An 18,999-nucleotide genomic window follows, 5' to 3' on the forward strand; every position below is an offset into this window, starting at 1 on the left:
GCAACAGAAATCGCTTTGCACGGTTGGAGCAACTGTTCATCTCACCGGTAGTCACTGGAGAATTTGGTTTTTCCCCTTGCTCTTTCCGTGTCAGTTCCACTCTGTGATTTCTGCTGTCGGTGTTCAGTTCACTTATCTTTCTCTTCTCGGATTCAGGGCTCCAGGTGTGTCCTTTGCATCTGTGTTTTCACAGCTTTGTTGCAAAAGTTGGTGCTGTGTGTCTGGCTAGGCTGCTATCTCGCCCAAAGTCTCTCCGTTCATTTTTATAATTCATTGGTTAATGTCTTCTTCTTCAACCAGATCATAAGCTTCATGAATTACAAGCAGTCGTCAATTCTGTTTCACTAACCACAGAATCCTCGATGCTGGCTTCCAGTGGACACCCAAGAACTCTTTGCTGACCAGCTAGTCCTCAAGAACTGGAATCTTGTTCCTAAGCCATCACCAAATTCTCCGATGTACCAGGATCCTTTTTCTTATGTAGTGCCATGCCCCATGAGTTTACCATGCAAACGTTGCTCAGAGTGGTAAACTAACTGACCCTGGGGCAGACCTGAAAAGTCAATGTATTTAAACTGCTTCTTCCTTCCAGAATATTTCATCCATACTAGCCATTAAATTCTATCCATATTTTTAAGACTCATCCTGAGCTCAAGTGGCATGACCACTTCATAGAATTCTCTTTCTGATGAATTAGCACTTAGCACTGTCCATAGTATTTACTTGGCATTCCTGGGTGCTGCCAACAGTTAACACCCTTGGCTGATCATTGAAAGGTTGGAGGTTCAAGACCATCCAGGAGTGCCTAGGAAGAAAACCTGGAAAGCTATTTCTCAAAAGGTAGCCATTGAAAACTCGGTGAGCACAGTTCTACTCTGACACACACGGTGGGGGGAGGGGCATCGTAAGTCGGAATCAATTCAACAACTGCCACGGGTATAAGATTTATTTGATACTTTTCACGTGGTTCCCTTCAGTGTGAATTAACGATTTATGAGTATTCCCAATTTTCCAGCGTGGAGACAAGTTCCCGTGTAAACATCTTATCTTAGATTCCTGTGTGATTTTCACAATGTCTAGTGCAGAGCCGTGTGCAGAGCGCGTGCTCAATGAGCTTCAACCTTGATGCACAACCAGCTACAGGACCACGTTGCTACTTGTGGCTTCGCCCAACAAAAATGTCCGTCATAGAATAACACGCTACACTGTTCGAACCGAGCGTGTTCCTAGTGAAATTGTTACTTCTGAACGGTGTCCCATATCATCAGTTTAGTTTTGTGTCCGAATACAGAAACTGGTTATCAATGTACCCCCATGAACAAATACAGAATTCTGCTATCTGACCTCAATGGTTTTCCAGCGAAAAGTTCAAGTCCATGAGGAAACTGGCTGATTTTTGAGAATTTGGAATGTGGCCATCATTGTGGTAGATAAGGACTCTGCATACATCAACTGATTTAATGTTCAAAATAACATTTTAGAGGTACAACAAGAATATTTCCACTTGATAGATGAAATTAACCTCAAGGAGCTTCTAGAACTTTCCCAAGGTTATAATAGCTGCCAGTTATTGGATGATCACATATAGGAACCTCCTCTAACTTCAGATAACATATAACTTCAACCCCCAGCATTGTGCCCACCCTCCGTGACGGCCTTCCAACGTAGCAGTGAAGACCAAATCTATGACACGAATTTCATTAACTGGATTCCAAATGAAAGTGTTTGGTTTCTTCTCAGAACACAAAACATAATAAGTGTAAATTACATTTGATGTTTTTCAAGCCAGACAGTGTGAAATATAAGGTATAATTTTCCATAAAATATATTCATATATTTAATAAAATTCATATAATAATAAAAGTTACTGATAATGAATAAGATGACACTCAAGGCTCACAACCCTTAAGATTTTGAAATAAAATATATTTTGTGTGTAATCAAATAGAAGGCAAGAAGCAGTACCACAAAAATTTGCTTTCTTTAAAAATAAGCAAAAATAAAGGAGACGATGTCAAGGAGTCCAGAAAAAAAAACTATTGGAATCTGAGTGTGGCGGCAATTGTACGATAGCGTTTGACATGATTGAACTGTGGGATGATATGATATATGTATTAACTCACAATTTAAAACATTTTTTAAAAAACAAAAACTGAATTTATCTCTTAACATGGGACTCCAATATCCATCATCAATTATGTGAATTAATGAAGATCAAATAAATCAAATCAATAAAAACCCACTTGACATCACTTAGTAATCAAGGAAACACAAATTAAAACAATGAGGTCTTATTTTTCATCTGTCCAACTTTATATCATGTGTATTATAATATTCAGTGACTCTAGGGTACAGAGAAACATACACTTTCATATACAATGTGTGAGAGTACTTAAAGTTTCCATCACCTTTAATTGAGTATTCCCTCATTCATGAATGCCTTCTAAAGAAGTAATTATAAATACTGCAAAAACTTATGTGCAAGGTTACTCATGCAGCACTGTGATAGAACATTTGCCAAAATATTAACAGTGCTTATCTTTGACTGTTCGAATTGCAAGTGGTTTTTCCATTTACAAGACTGTAAATCTCTATAAAAGCCTCATCTTCCTCCCTTGGAACTCCTGGTGGTTTTGAACTGATGACCTCAAGACCGGCAGACCAACATGTAAAAGCTAAAAGCCAGAGGCGAGGGAAATCTACTTTAAAAGTCTGTTTTCTAACCTATTGCTACCTAACACAGGTTGTTCTAACAATTATTTATTCAAGCAAAAGAAGTCCTTTCCCCATGAATTCTTACACCTGATTGCTTAATGTTTTGCTTAATTGGTGATTTGGGAATAAGTTAATTCACTCAAACGTCCACTTACCCGGATTGGATGTGTACTGCATTGCGATCATTAACATGGAGGATGCAGAGAGATTAACGTGGGCAGGAACGCCTTCTCGCCTGGAGGACCCCACTAAAACCAAAATTGTTTTGATTAGACAGTTTGCATGTGTACTTACTATTTTGTATAGCGCGTGAGAGCTGGGAAGAAACTTTAATAAGTTCCAACCAAGCCAATGGATTTCCACACAAATAAGACCACAAAATTTGTACTAGCAAGCAAATGCTATGTTGTCATCATCAATAGCCAACATTCAGTGGGAATCAAAAAGAAAAGGGAAATTGCTCAAAGGTGACATATTGGCTGGTTCCAGTTAGACTTAGATGTGATCTCTGCTCCCATCCAGGTGGAAAAGGAAAAGGGAATTTTTCTATGTCTCCAAATATATGGGCCTATTGAAATGTATCCTATTAAGACAAGTAAAAATAAATGGGTTTGAAGCCCAACTCAAATGTGTCAACTTTTTGAACTCTAAAAGAAATAGACAACTTTAATATAGAGATTATTAATGTAGCTATACCTACAACTTATGAAAATAATCTATCAGTTTAAGAATTCTTTTCCATTCTCACATACTATTAAATAGTTTTAATCATGAAACCTTCATATGTACCTCTGTCATCACTGTCTTCATCATTCTGAGAACCATTTTTTAGAAATTCTTAGAGCCTACCATCTTCACAGACATCTGTCTTCTTTAAAATAAAGCACTTTTTCACTAATGCAGATAGATTAAAATTTAGCATCTTATCATTTGTTTCCCCTTTGGATCCACTCTTAACTTGTTCTTTCTAATTTTTATTATCTTCCAGTCTCTTTGCAATTGAGGTTTTCCTGTTTTATTTTGTGTGGGGAGGTTTTTGTACGATTTCCTTGATATGAAATCCAGTATAGGAAAATCTATAGAGGCAATAACTAGATTATTCCTTTTGTAGAGCGATGGCAGGGAAAGTTGGAATGAGGAGTTCATAAAAGTGAGTACAAAAATCAAGAAAATGTTCTAAAATTGACTATAGTGATGATTACATCAGTCTTTTTAATGCATTCAAGCCATTGAATTGCATGGCATGTGAATTACATGTCAATAAAACTGTTAAAACTTAAAATAAAGAAAGCACTTTTTGGATCTGTGAATAATGCTATTATTACTGGATAGTTTGTTCTAGACCACGAGCATTTGGTCAGAAATCAAGTTAATTTTTTTCAAAGCTCATCTCACAGCTGTCAGAGATGATTACAGAAGCAGAAGGAACTCTTGTAGACGGGCTTGTGTGAGAAATTGTCAAAAAGGCATGATCGTGAAAACGCAGTCTCCAGTTCAGTCTCCATCAAGTCCATTCTGCCTCCAGAGGATTTTCATGGGTATACGTTTCTGGTACAGATCGCCAAGCCTTTCTTCCAAAGCACGTTTGGGTGGGTTCGAACCACCAACCTATTAGTTAGAAGCGACAACGCTCAACCATTTGCACCACCCAGGAGTCCCTATAGAGAGTACAGAGCTCTCAAAAAAAAGGCAACTATCAGCTTTCTATAAAATTTTCACATGGCCAATGCATTAAAAAAAGCAGATAATCACAAAATCTGACTTTAAATATTACATAGAAGTATGATATATGGAGATAATATTTCATCTATACACAAAAAGGATAAGGTAACTTATAGCAAATCACATGTACAACAGAACCATGATAATACTAGATAATAATGAGTCATTTTAATAAAGTGGAGAAGACAAAGTAAAATTAGCAATTTTTTAACATAAAGTACCTTAGACCTCAAGTACAGCTTGGCGGAAAGAGAAAGCACAGAGTTAAGCTGTCGTTCCTTCTACCGCTGTTGACTTTCTTAATCACTTTCTGACGGAGCTCGGCTTATCAACCAAGCAGGCGGTACTCAGGGAGACAAATTAGTTTGGCTAGATAATGCAAGTAATTATTAATAACTATACAGAGCTATAAAGATCAGTTGACTGCTCATAAATAGGGAAAAGATAATGAGTCCAAGAAAACGAGCTTTGAACCAATCTCAAGTACACAGTTCAGTGTTTTCAAACTCTAGACAAGAAACTTAGTCAAATGCTGCTTCCTGGGGCACATCCACTGCCACTAGTTTGGGAAGCAGAAAAGTTGCGTGCATAGTAAGCATATCTGGCGATTCTGATGCAAGCTAGCTTTAGCCCTCTCTTTCCTACTCCTTTAAGAAGGCCTACGAGAGGGGTGAGAAATAAGAAAAGAATTGCCCAGTAAGGTGCCCAGGCGTGCAAAGAACAGTTACAGGGCTTCTTAACCCCTTCTAGAATTAACAAAAGTCAAGACTGAGATATACTCAAGAAACATATATCCAATATCGTTAGCCATTCCTTCTGGGCCTGGGGTGCTTTCACCTTTGTTTAAAATCGCCTCAAACCCTTCAGGAATGAGCCTGTCCAAACATGGAAAAGGCTGGTAAGGAAGGACTGAGCAAGGATCGTTGTCCTAGAGGCCTAGAAAATGGGAGAGATGCCCGACTGTCTCGGATGATGTCGATTAAGTCTATCTGGACAATAGCCCAAGAGCTCAGTGACCTTTGGATGTCCCTTCCGCCCCTGCATATAACCACGCTCTCCCTCGAGTATGGTCAGTTATGGAGCCAAATGTGCTCCCCTGGCTCCAGCTCTTGGTAATTGGCTTCCGTGCTTACATAAACAGACACTGTCTTGCAATTTCTCAGCCTTCTGACAGACAGACAACATCAGCACAATTTTAATTTAATAAACATGCACAGGCACACATCATTTATTGAATCTGATTAACAAGGCATGATGTAAACAGATGTGCAGCTTGTCCCTCCGAGGGAGTAGAAAGCCAAAGATACATGAAATTGAAGGAAGGAGAGAATTCATCAAAATAAGAAAACTTTACATTTCATACCATGCTCAGAGACTGCAAAGAAATGTTTTCAGCCCTAGCCTCTGATCCCCCAGAAATACAATCTTCCCACTAACTTCTCTCTCCCATGAACAGTAATGATACGTTCATCTTGACTGTATTGCTATTTTCTATTATACTATCATGTTCAGTTCAATCTCGAGTTTCACAAAAAGTATGTAGATGGTAAAAGAGCATTCGATCAAGGGGAGATCAAATGATTCACATGAGATCGCCAACCTAATTCTTAAGACTACGGCCCAAGTCAAGTGTTCTAATCACTGATCCATTTAACAAGTATCATTTCAATATCCCTTCTGTGCCACACATTGTTCCAGATCCGAGGACGATACCATCAAGTAAGATGAATAAGTTTTTGTCTTCATGGGACTTAGATGCTAGAGCTGTCTTGTCCAAAATGGTAGATTCTGGCCCTGTGTGCTGCCACCTATCAGTCCATTTGCACACGTCAGTGGCTTGCATATTACTCTGATGATGAAAGTATGTCACTATTATTTCAGATTCGGGTAAAGTCCCCATGGCACATAGGTTTCAGTGGCACGTCCAGACTAAAACAGACAAGGAAGAAAGGCCTGGAAATATCTGCTTCAGAAGCCATGTGTTGTTGTGTGCCATCGAGTCTGTTCCAAAGCGAACAAAGCCCCGCCCGGTCCTATAAACATCCTCACCATCATTGGGCTCGTGCAGCCACAATGTCAATACATCAGAGGGTCTTCTTCTTTTTCTCTGGCCTCTTACCAAGCATGATGTTCTTCTCCAGCGACTACTGGTCCCTCCTGATCACATGTCCAAAGTACATGAGACAGTCTCACCATCCTTGCTTCCAGGAAGCATTCTGGATGTACTTCTACCAAGACAGATTTGTTCTTTCTTTGAAATTTCTTCACCAGCACCATAATTCAAATGCCTTGATTCTTCTTCAGTCTTCCTTATTCGAGTCCAGTTTTGGAAATTGGCCAGTGAAAATGCTATGGCTCACAGCAGAACACTGTTTGCTGGATGACATCTTTGGAAGGCATGCACAAGGCAACCAAACCCATCAACCATCATGAAGACGAAGCAGGACCAAGTAATGCTTCATTCTGTTAATCATATAGTCACCAGGAGTGAGCGCCTCACATGGCTATGATCATCGAAATTAATTAAAATCAGATAAGATTTAAATGTCAGTTCTTCAGTCACACTAGATGTACTTCAAGTGCTCAGTAGATAATGTGACAAATGGTTAGTGTATTCAACAGCACAGGGTTCTACAGAGCATTTCCGCCATCACTGAAAGTTCTGTTGAACAGTCACAGGCAAGCAAAAAGGACAAGCAGATGCCTGTAGCGAAAAACACAGTAAGGTAAAGGGATAGCCAGAAAGTGGGCAATGATCTTCTCTTAAGCTAGCGGGGAAAGAAAGGGCATCTGGGGGGGGAAGTGCTATTTGAGCGGAGACCTGGAGAAAATGAAGGAGTAAGTCATGTGACTCTGGGAAAGGGGCTTTGAGACAGGGAGGGAAGAATGGAAGTATGTTTGGTGCCTTCTAAAAACTGCAAAACATCCAACCTGGGTGACGCAGAATGGGAGTAATGAAAGTAGAAAAGCAGGCAGGGGGCAGAGTGTAGACACCCCTCTGGGCCAAATAAATAATTGGGTTTGATTCCTCAGTGATTGAGAAGCTTCTGCATGGTTTTGATGGGACACGTGGCACGGTCTGACTTACACAGTCGAAAGGTACTGCCAGCTCTTCCGTAGAGAAGACTGCTGGAGAACTACAAATGCAAGCAGGGAGGGCAGTTTGTGAGCTATTTGGGGTGACTCAGATGGGAGACAATGGGAAGTGGTCTGAATTGGGATGTAATTAGACTTGAACTTAGCCAAAAGGCCAAGAAGTGATACATTGGGATATATTTAAATAAACCCCACTCGTCTTGTACTTTTTCAGGGAGCAAAGATAGGGTGTCACCTAGAAAGAGGAACCCTAGACAACTAGTTGGGCAGGTAGCTATCTTCCAAAGACATACTTGGCATAGACAAGTGACCACCTCCAGGGTTGAAACATCTCGATTGGCATTCTGTCCCTCCCTGGAGCTTTTAAGAGCCCTGGTTGCACTGATGAGTAAGCATTGGGTGACTAACCTCGAGGTTGAAGGTTTAAACCCGTGCTGTATGACAGAAAGAGGAGGAAATGTCTTTGCAGAAAAATCCTATAAAGATTTATAGCCTCGGAAACCCTACCTTGGGTCACTGTGAGTCAGTATAGAATCAATGGCAGTGGGTTTGACTTTTTGTTTTGTTTTATTAAATACTTTTATTGGGGCTCTTACATCTCTTATCACAATCTATATATTCATCCAGTGCATCAAGCACATTTGTACATATGCCACCATCATCATTTTCAAAGCATTCTCTTCCCACCTGAACCCCTGATATCAGCTCTCCATTTCTTCCCCCTTGCTACTCCACCCACCCTTCCTCACGAACCCTTGATAAGTTATAGATTATTTTTTCCATATCTTATATCGTCCTCCATTGTCCCTCACCTACTTTTCCATTATTCATCCCCCTGGGATGGGGTTATAGATGGATTCTTGTGATCAATTCCCCCTTTTCCCCCAACCTCCCCTCATCCCCCTGGTATCTCTACTCTCTTTGTTGGCCCTGAGGGGTTTATCTATCCTGGATTCCCCATGTTGAGGGCTCTTATCTGTAGCAGTGTGCATGTTCTGGTCTAATCTGAAATTTAAGGTAGAATTGAGGTCATGATAGTGGGGGGAGGAAGCACCAAAGAACTAGAGGAAAGTTATGTGTTTCATCGGTGCTATACTGCACCCTGACTGGCTCATCTCTTCCCTGTGAGGGAACGTCCAATTATCTACAGATGGGCATTGAGTCTCCACTCCATGTCACCCCAACACCCCCGCCATTCACATTGGGTATGATTTTGTTCTTTGTTTTTCAGTGCCTTTAGTTCAGCTTCGATTTCTTCTTTCAACACCATTGATTACTATGCGCTCTTGTACCACTCGTTCTGTTGTACAGGGCGTCTCTATAAGTCATACTGTTTTTCACTTACCTCAGCTTCTTGGATTATTTGCCCAGCAAAAGACTGGATAACTATGGTTAAAGCTTACGACCTCTAAGCACACCTTCCATGAGGTTAAACATTGCAGTCCCTCCTTGTTCTTTTCAAATGACTGCCTCTTGGTCTGTCTTGAGTTTTCACACAAGCACAACGAAGTGTGCTGGAATTCCCGTTCTTCACCATGTTCTGATCCACGGTCAAACGCCTTTGCATTTGACAAAGACAAAAGTAAGCATTTTGCCTACAGAATCCTTCAACTTGAATTTCCTTGAACTTGTGGAGTGAAGTTTTTCTTAAGTTCTTTCAGCTGGAGAAATGCCAACCATGTGCCTCCCCTTTGGTTTTCCAACTCCTGTCTTTGCACATGTCATTAGATTTTCCTTTGTCTTCTCATCCACCCATGGGGATCTTCTCCTCATTGCTTTTATTTTCTAATTCCTTCTACTTTCTGTAGTTACTCTACATTCAAGAGCAAGTTTCAGTCTCTCCTGACATCCGTGTTTCTCTTTGCTTTCTTTCCTGCCTTGTTAATGGCCTTTGGTTGTCTTTACATAGGATGTCCTTCGTGTCATTTCACAACTTGTATGGTGTTTGGTCATTCGTGTTCAATTTATCAAACCTGTTCTTGAGATGATCACTAAATTCAGGTGGGATAGACTAAAGATCATGGTAAAAATATCTTCAATTTCTTCATTTGGGACATTAGTGGTTGCTAGGCAAATTTGAATAGTAGTTGTATTTACAGGTCTTCCTTGCAGGCAAATGGATAGATGAGTATTATTCGATCACTGACAGGAGTGTACTACTCCGCATCACACAATAACCAAAGGTCATTTCTAATATTATTTCATGGGTCTTCACAACAAACACTGGATTCATACTGTGAAGGATATGATTTTCATCAGTTTACACCTGAGTACTCTAAAGCTCACTGAAGTTAGGAGATATGCTGACAACTAAGGAAATAACATGATAACATGAAGCTCCTTGGATCCCTGCTCCAGATTATCCTCCACAAATCAACCCTAAAGCTCACGCAGAACATAATGTCCGCCTTATGAAAATTATCATGAGTTAATGAAACAGAATGGACATATTAATGATTATTTAAATACCATTCATATATTGTGCTGGTTCTTCATTATCTTTTATCCTATGAACTATTAGTCTTTGAAATGCCATAGATCATAGGCACCCTCAGTAGTAGCAAAATTCAAAGTTATCCATGGTCTATTAAGTCTTATTCTTGTTTTTAGAGGAGCCCTGGTGGCACCATGGTTAAAGTACTCGACTGCTGGTCAGAAGGTACATGGTTTTAACCTCCCAGCCTCTCCACAGGAGAAAGGTGTTGCAGTCGGCCTCTGTGAAGATTGCACCCCTTGGAAACCCTTTGGGGCAATTCTGCTCTGCTCTACAAGGTCACTAGGAGTCAGAATGGACTTGATGGCATGGGATTTTTGTTTTGATTTGTTTTTTATTGCTTTTAGGTCAATGTGAAGGTCTGAACCTTTATGTTTGTCTGCAGGTAAGTGAATTTTTGAGAAAATTGAAGTTGGAGAAGAAACTGGATAAGGCCTCACAGATCCATGACACAAGAAGTATAAATTCTTCCAAAATACATTAGAAGGAGGGAGATGCTCAGCTCTATTATAACCCTTAAAATAATGCCGCCTCCATCAGTTAGTGTTCATTTGTAATCAGCGTTTTCTGCGCCCTGCCGAAACATCCTCTTCCAAAGATCCCTGTCTCAGTAGAGCACACAAACCCCAGCTCTTCCGCTGGAAAGAGAGGTGTTTCCGTGGTGAAATGCAAGTTACTCTTTTCAGTTCTCAGAAATGTCTTCATATGACTTTTATAGAGAAAGCATAGTTTTCACATTGTGAATACAAAGTATACCTTCTTTGCAAAAGGAGTTAAAAACAAAAACCCAAAGGAAAAGTTGCAATAAAGAAGCTGGATTCTTGTCTGCAGAACCTCAAGAGGTGTTACTTGCAAATAAAGAGATAGCACTTGGTTTGTTGGCAAAAATAAGTTGAAGGACACATCTTACATGCATGCAGACCTCTGGATCCGAAGGCGTTTCCAATACCTCATCTGACCCGCTTCAGAAGCCAGGACTTCCCAGTGCCTTCCTTTGCCTTGAAGTTTTGATTTGGCTGACCTCCCCCCTACTGTGTATCGCCTTCCTCTGACCCCAGGATAATGTATGTCTACACAGGAAGACACTGGGAGCGGTGCAAGAGTTAAAGGCAAGCAAAGGAAATACTGTCATATACACCACTCCGTAACAACAGCAATAAACATAATCTACAAGTCAATACACAGATTGACACACAAGCTGAACAAGAGTGGGAAGAAGCGATGGGGCTACAGTCAATCTGCACACAAGGTGGACAGCGGATATTTCTAGATACATATGTTACAAATACCTCCGTGAAGGCAGGTGATCAAAGAGGGGGCAAAGTTACTAAAACTTCTTACCCTAACTAAACACCTTGAGGCTATGCCTAAGGACCCAGGATCCTAGTCTCAGAGGATACCACGGGTGATCAGCATACCACAGTCCATAAAAGCCAATTTTTTCATCCTACTTTAGGGAGTAGAGACTGGAGTATTGAAAGCTCATGAGAGCCCATGGGAGCAGCAACTGTTGATCTGTCCTCATACAAAGCCAACAGCAGTGAAGAGAGTCAAAGGCCTCTGGAAACAAGTAGCCCCAAAGGCCTCAGAGACCATGGGAACCTCAGGTCCCACGCCCGGAGACAGAAGAACCGGAGGGTACCACTCTGAAAGAGATCGCAGAAGAGGGTCCTGGCGAGAGTGGGAGGAAAATATGGACTGAAATTCAAAATGATAAAAATGATTCCATCTTCTGGTTAGAAAGAGACTGGTGGAACACCCCCAGATCGTGAGCCTTAGCCACACTTTCAGTCCCGGAACGGACTTAATTGTCAGTCAAACAATAAATCAGTCTATAACGGGGATCCGTGGTGCCAGGAAGATAGTACTCCTTAGAATAGTCAACCACTTGGGATCGAACCGGCAGAAGGATAAGAAATGAAGCAAGCAAACAGGAGACGCGGAATGAATGACGGAACACGCGTGCATTGCAATCAATGACATGGCAAACAGCGGATGAACCGTTCAATGGAAAACCGATCTGATCTATAAACCTTCACCAGATTCCCAAGGAAGCATTACATTGTGAACAATGTCATTCACAATAAAACGATGTGTTATCTCGATATCTCAGAACTTCACGTTCAGGTCCTCCGTGAGAGTCAGGTAACACCCACAAAGCTGCCCATGCCTTGACAGGTGGCCTAGAGCGCACGACCCCAAGGGGATCAAAAGTCTTTCTGCTGTAAAGTCTTCATGAAGTACTCAAGAGTACGACACCCTCTTATTCTAACGCTTAGTCCTGGAATAAAAATAATCTGGAAGAAATTAAATATCCTTCTTCGTGTTAGCCGGCATTTCTAGACATTGAAGCAACTACCAAAAGTGGATACTTTAAAAAAAAAGTGGATGCAATAGGCAGGCATAGATGATCAAATCAACCCATTATAAACCAGGATTCACTGGATCTGGGCCTTCATATCTACCTTGTGAAGTAACAAGGACAAGAAAGAATACGTGGGAAATTTGGTAACGTTTCATCCTAAGGGCTGGTGCCCCATTGTGATGTTGAAGATTTCAAGATGGCAAAGATGTTCCTGCCACCTTTGAACCGCCGGCATGGTCACAAGAAATGGAAGCCTGAGCTTGGAAATTAGAACCAGAGCAACAAAATAAACAAATAAACGAGCTCAACTCCTACATTAGAAGAAGTAGGTCTCACATAAAAGAAAGTTGATATTATTTAACCTAGACTTATTAACCCCAAAAATAACCTTAGAGACTGAACATTTTCCCCAAACTTTGCCTTTATGGTTAAAAAACAACGAACCAGTAGGATCCAGAGGCATGAAGTCGCCACCTGTATATACCTTGAAATGAATGACAAATTACAAACACCAAAAGTAACACAAATCTTACAAACTCAACATTGTGCTCTCAGTTTCCTAAAGGGCACGTGGTCAAGCAAGTAAAGTGTCTCTAACTTGACTAGAAAGTGGGGTGGGGGTGGGGGGAAACCTGTGTTTCTAAGTAGAAATTAGTAATAAAATGTGAAGAATTAGATTTCCAAGTATCTCAATACTTCATCAGTCTAAAGTAAAACTTCAAGGGATATATATATTCCCCAAATTACTCATTTATAGTTAAGATAAGGGGGTACACTTAATTAGATTGATTATTATAGGTATGGGTCTCCCCTGTTATGCTTTTTTTAATCCTATGCCTAAGCCTACCAGTTAACAACACTAATAACATGACTGCACAATTCTAAGCCTATAACCATAAACAAGTGCCCGTCTTGACAGTAAGGACACAGAGAACAAAAAGAGAACGATCTAATCGTCTATTGCCTGCACGGTGCAATCAGTCTGCTAATTTGCTTCCACTCTCTCCTAATTTAGACAGCAGTCACTCTGTGCTGGCATCCAGGAAGACTACAATTCCATGGCTGAAATTAAACGTGATTATTAAATAAGTAACTGGAGATCCAAAAGCGCACATGCATACCCACTGCTACTATGAAGCAACAACGTTAGTGCGAGCATAAAAAGATGAAATTAAAATGGTGACATGATCCCTAGGAGTGGAAGGGGCCAACAAAGATAATTTTATAGAACAAGAGTTGGAGGGAAAAGGAAGTCATTTAACAGGTACTGAATCCTAGGCACGATGCTAACACCTTATTCACGTGCTGACTTAGTCACCTTGATTATCCCAACCACCCCATGCGGAAGCTATTAATATGTTTACGCCACAGGTAAACAGAGAGACTCAGTTACACAGCTAGTCGGTCTCAGAGCTCATGGGAATCCAGATCCAGCTAACCCCTTAGCTCATTCTCATTCCTGACAATCCACGGAAGCATGGGTTAATTCACAGTCCATCTACTTTAAAAGATAATTTAGAAAGCTTTTGATCATGAGCACTGCCGTGCCCATTTCTTTTCTCTTTGCTATTCTCCCTGGAAAAGCTGCAGAAAGAAGCCCATCAAAGTGAATGGAAATCCAAGCAGTGCCATGCTAACAGCAGGGACTTGCGAGTGAATTCCAGGCTTTAACGTTAGCAGTCTTTAGTGTTGGCAGGCTGGTGCTGTCATCACTCATCACTAAGGTTTCAAGTCTGAGAGCTGCTCGGCGTGACACTGAAACCGAGGCACAAGGGTCGGGACCCGAATCCAAATCCTCTACTGCTCCTTTCGTCACGTCCGACTACCTCCGGATGCAAAAAGCAAGAATCTTCCACATCTGAGGCAACACTCTCTCCACCTCCGTTGTTTGTTGGTTGCTTTTGTTTTTGTACGTGGCGAAAGATATCCCTTATCCGTAGAAAACACATACTCTGCCTGGATGTGTTCTTTCTTCCTACTCCACAAGCACAGGCGATGCGAATAAAACAATTGCGAGGTAAAACTGCTGTTTTCATCTCCTTGATTTTTACCAGAATGTCCTTTAAATCATAGCATGTGTGCACCGCACGTGATACCATTAGTCTCTGAAATCTAGAGGCCATTACAGGAAAAGCAGTTCCCGTTACAGCAACGCATAAAAATATTCCAGTAAAAGGTAAAATTGAACTTACATATAGCCATGGGTAGAAAAGATGTGCTAAGATATTCAATAATATCCTTGTGTAGAAATGGAGGGAAGGTAGCTAAGGTTGATATCATCGTGTAGGGCAAAGTACTCAGGAGATCGTCATTGAGAAAGGGTAGCAAACATGTAGTTGTATAAAATATTGACTGTCCAAGATCTAAAAAACAAAATCGAGTAATCAGTCACTGAATATTTTACTATCAGAAAGATATGCTCATTTTATATGCTAATGAGTGGTCTAAACTATCATGGGCATCGATTCCTTCCATCCTAGGAAGAGTTCTGAGACAGACTACTTGGTGTGCGCTCCGCTGCTCAATAAATGACCGATAAGCACATTTATATAAATGGCTGCCACCTAGCTTTCCCTCAACACCTTATCAATGGTCAGCGATGCTTGGTATTGACGTAAGTGCTGGGCTTCCTGAAATGGAAGCGCTTACCCTCGGAGCGTGAATCTTTCGAACCACCATCTCCCTCCCATGCCAGCGCTCTTACCTCCATTCAATCCATGTCACACGACATAACCGAGGCACCAAACGTGCTAGATCATTTGCCCACTGGGATTTTAGAACACGGATGCAGGACTCTAAATAAAGCCAGGCTACTTCTGCCCCATCAGCAAAAGTCGCATGTTCCTGTAACTGCAGTTGGGGCCACCAGGCGATGGCCAGCCCAGCAGTCCATTCAGAGTACACGCAAGTAAGGAAACACAACTGATGCTCCATGCCCCACATTGCTTTACCATCATCTTCCCGTCAACGTTGGCCAAGTGGAGAGAATAACAGTACCTGCCTGCCGACCGTAGAAGGGTTGTGAAGAGATTTAAATGGGACTAATGGAAAGTGCGCTACATAATACAAAATGTGTGCTCCACGCTAAAAGGTCCTGGATACAGTGGGAGGAAAATGTGGACTGAAACTAACTAAACATCATTTTTAAAAACATGTTTACTGGTCAGATCGAGACTGGTGGGACCGTTAAGTGAACCTTTATGTCCGGAATGACCTCGCCCCCATGGCTCACGTTTCAGTAAAAGCAGAGAAGGGTCTGTCAGAGGAGCAGTAACACCAGGGGAGGGCGACATACCCAGACTCGTCAACCACCTGCTCTCAAAAGGGCAGCACTTACCCAAGGCCACAGGTCAGAAGGGACAGGAAAGGATAAATGAAAACAGGAAACAGGGAGGAAGTGGGACCCGGATCGTGAGGCTACTTGTGGAGTTGCAATCAATGGCATGAAAGAAAAGGTGTCTGAGTGATTGAGTGGAAAACTGGAAGCCCTCTCAGTAAACCTGCACTCAAGTCACCATTTAAAAGGGTTTTTTAAATGTGTGTACCGTAAAGATTAGCTGTTGTTTTATGATTACATTGTTATTACCTGCACCTAGTGTTAAAATAGAGGACATTAAAAAACAACAGCACCTTCCTCATGCTTTGAGGGCAATTAGACCAAAACCCATTACACTGAATAGATATTTCGAGGGTCCAGCATCCTGGCGATGTTGTGGGTTCGGCGCTGGCTGCTACCTGCAATGGTGGTGGCTCCAACCCAACAACCACTGCGTTGGAGAGAAGACGAAGGGTCTACTCCCATCAAGACTTACAGTCTCAGTAGCTCTATGCTGTATGTCGGAATCAGCTCAGTGGTCATGGGCGTGGGGGTCAGGAGGCTGTACCTGTATATACACAGGTCATTAGCCAAGGCTTGGTGATGAAGACCGGTCATCGCTTGTTGCATTCGCAGATCATAGGAATCTAATTACAGACCGTTTATCCTGAAAAGTACCCGAGAGCCTTCTCTGGATCACTTACTCACTGCCATCTAGTCATAGCTGCTTACAGGGATAGAAAGTCCAGTCTTTCTCCCAAGTTGCTGCTGGTGGTCTTGAACTGCAGACCATGTGGATCACAGTCCAACTCTTAACCACTATGCCACCAGGGCTCCCAGCTTTCATATAGGAAACTAAGGCTTGGAAGGGGAGAAGTGGTTGTCTGCGATCATCTGAGAACTTGTCGTGAAACTGCAGAAAGCACACAGCCTAATTCTCTTCCTTGGTGCCTTATGGACCTCAGTGTGTGGGCGGTGGGGGTGGTGGGGGGAGGTGCACAGGATCTAGCTATGGTGCAGTGGTTCCCAAACACAGTATGCCACAGAGCTTGTCCGAAATCCTGGTCATTATAATCCACCCCTCAGTGACCTGTATTCAGAAGTCCTAGGATGGGACCCAGAATTCCATGTTTTTAACTTTGCAAGTTCCCTGGGTGATACTAATGTTCTTCAGACCACCCTTAGAGACCCGATTCCAAGGCACAGTCTGATGTGCTGTTTCTGGCACACTGTATAAATAACAGTGAAGAGTGAAAGTACAAAAGAGTTGTAGCTAGAAAAGCAAAAATTTCAACCATTCCCCAAGTTGCCACAATTTCCATATGAATTGGAAGTAAATGGGCTGTGATGACCAAAGCCTTCGTCTTCAACCAGGAGACCTGGTGGCACAGGGGCTAAGTGTCGGGCAGCTACAAAGATTGGCATTTTGCCACCAGCAGCTCCCTGGGAGGGAGAGGAAGCAGTCAACATCTATAAAGGTTTACAGCATCAGAAGCCCTACAGCACATTGCAGTCGGCTTTATAGAATTGATGTGAATCAGGATGGACCCAATGGCCAGGGGTTAGATTTGGTTACGTCTTAAACAAGGGCCTTTGAAAATAGGACTGCTCCTCTAGAGCAGTGGGGCATCTCAGATGGTCCACAGCTCAGTGAACTCAGGACTGGGAGACAAAGACAGGGAGGTGTTGGGTCACTGACAAGCTCATGACAGCCTTCTGTGACAAGATTTCTCTCACCCAAGTTCGCAGCTGGGATGGAAGCACAATGAAAGTAGCTAGGTTTAAGACGCTACAAAAATAAATAAGTAAACACGGCAAGCAACTTGATACATTTGCACATTTTAAAATTTCTTCATAACACAGAATTACAAACATAAGGGAAAAACAACAAGCTCAATAGGCATCATTTTTCAATATGTGGATGAAAGTAAACTTTTGTAAACTTTTATGATTAAGAATACATTGTACTAGACAAACCATTCGGCATTCTCTTAGGAACGTAACTACAAGGCGAAACGACCCCACCAACCACCCATGCCCCCCCGCCCCAATTCTAATTTTTCTCTATAGCGAAACTGGACTTATAACACTTCCAAGGGACCAAGCTGTCAATACTTTAAAGTTAAGCAAATAATGTGCAAAAAGGACATTTTCTGCCTCACCCAAAACCCTTTTTATTGGATGGTTATCCATTTCGTTCTCTCAAACACAAGATTGGGTAGTTAAGCAGTGGATGGTTTGATATCTCCCTCGGGGGTTAGGAGAATTTGGTGAGCAAGCCAGAGAATGAATTTAACCAAAGACATCTAGCAGAAAGGGGAAGAATTCAGGAGAGAACAATGCCCCGGTGCCCATTCGAAAGCACCAACCCATGCCGCGCAGAGCGGATAGCTCTGGGCAGCACGTCGTCACTGCAGCGGACAGCCGTGTGCCACTCGGAGTTCTCAGAACTCCCTCCGCATTTAACCTCCTGAAACCAGGAGAAACTGAGCCCCAGGGAGATTGAGTGATTTGTCCATCATCTCAGAAAACTAGCCAGTGAAGGGAAGCCTGCTCCTCCAGCTCTGCCTCTTCCTTTTCCGTGGGCCCGGAGGTCAGGTTCACAGTCTGAGTCCCCCATGGACAAAGCAAGCAAGAGTCTGCCGGGCAGGCAGATGAGGAGGAAAGAGATCATCTATTGTTAGAGCCTTTCTCCTCTCTCCAGCTCCTTCTCCCACTTGGGTACCATCTCCCTGACAACACAACAGCCGGCAAGGATAGGCGCGGGAACCACAATGAAGTCTAAGGATTATTAAAAAAAAAAAAAAAAAAAGGCTGAATTCGCAGGAAGACCTTCCAAGTGACTGAGTATAGTAACAACTTCGGTCTCCAAGCCCCTGGCTCAACCTCCATAAACACCCATGTATCTTTCGTAGGTCTCAATGAGATGCTCACCGTGTTGGCCATGCTGTAGTAAAGGTACTAGATCCAGGAGAGTCACCAAAGTCACGTAGAGGCCTTGATAGTCCAAAGAAGGGTAGTCTGACAACTGAGCATCACGACTTTGCGGGCCGCGTTCGGAGGGAGCATCTCGCAGGACGCTGTAAAGGAGGGAGCGAGTAACAGTAGGGTTGATGGAACTGACCTGCGGTCTTAGAGATGGGGTGAGTGGGAATGGCACAGGAAAAAGACACATGGTCATGGGCACTGTCAAATTGGAGGCATCTTGGTTTTCCTTCTTCCCTGTGCGGGACAAAATGCTGTTGGGGGGACAAAGGAAAAAAAGAGACAACAGAGACACAAAGAACAGCA

General features: G+C 42.3%; 1 protein-coding gene across 3 annotated transcripts in view; it reads right to left on the minus strand.

Moving 5' to 3' along the window:
* The window catches only part of UNC79 (unc-79 subunit of NALCN channel complex), a 234,320-nt gene extending 219,633 nt beyond the window's left edge, over positions 1-14,687 (minus strand). For 2 of the 3 annotated variants that reach the window (XM_075531033.1, XM_075531032.1), the window contains exons 1-2: positions 14,585-14,687; positions 2,871-2,963 (exon numbers count right to left, since the gene is read on the minus strand). In XM_075531033.1, coding sequence (XP_075387148.1) covers positions 2,871-2,963; positions 14,585-14,672 — 181 coding nt within the window. In that variant the 5' untranslated portion in view covers positions 14,673-14,687. The remainder of the gene's footprint in view (positions 1-2,870; positions 2,964-14,584) is intronic. The other variant, XM_075531034.1, reaches the window with a different exon arrangement.
* Between the last annotated feature and the right edge of the window lie 4,312 nt (positions 14,688-18,999).

The sequence above is a fragment of the Tenrec ecaudatus genome, chromosome 14, assembly GCF_050624435.1.
Source record: "Tenrec ecaudatus isolate mTenEca1 chromosome 14, mTenEca1.hap1, whole genome shotgun sequence".
In the NCBI taxonomy this organism is placed as follows: Eukaryota; Metazoa; Chordata; class Mammalia; order Afrosoricida; family Tenrecidae; genus Tenrec; species Tenrec ecaudatus.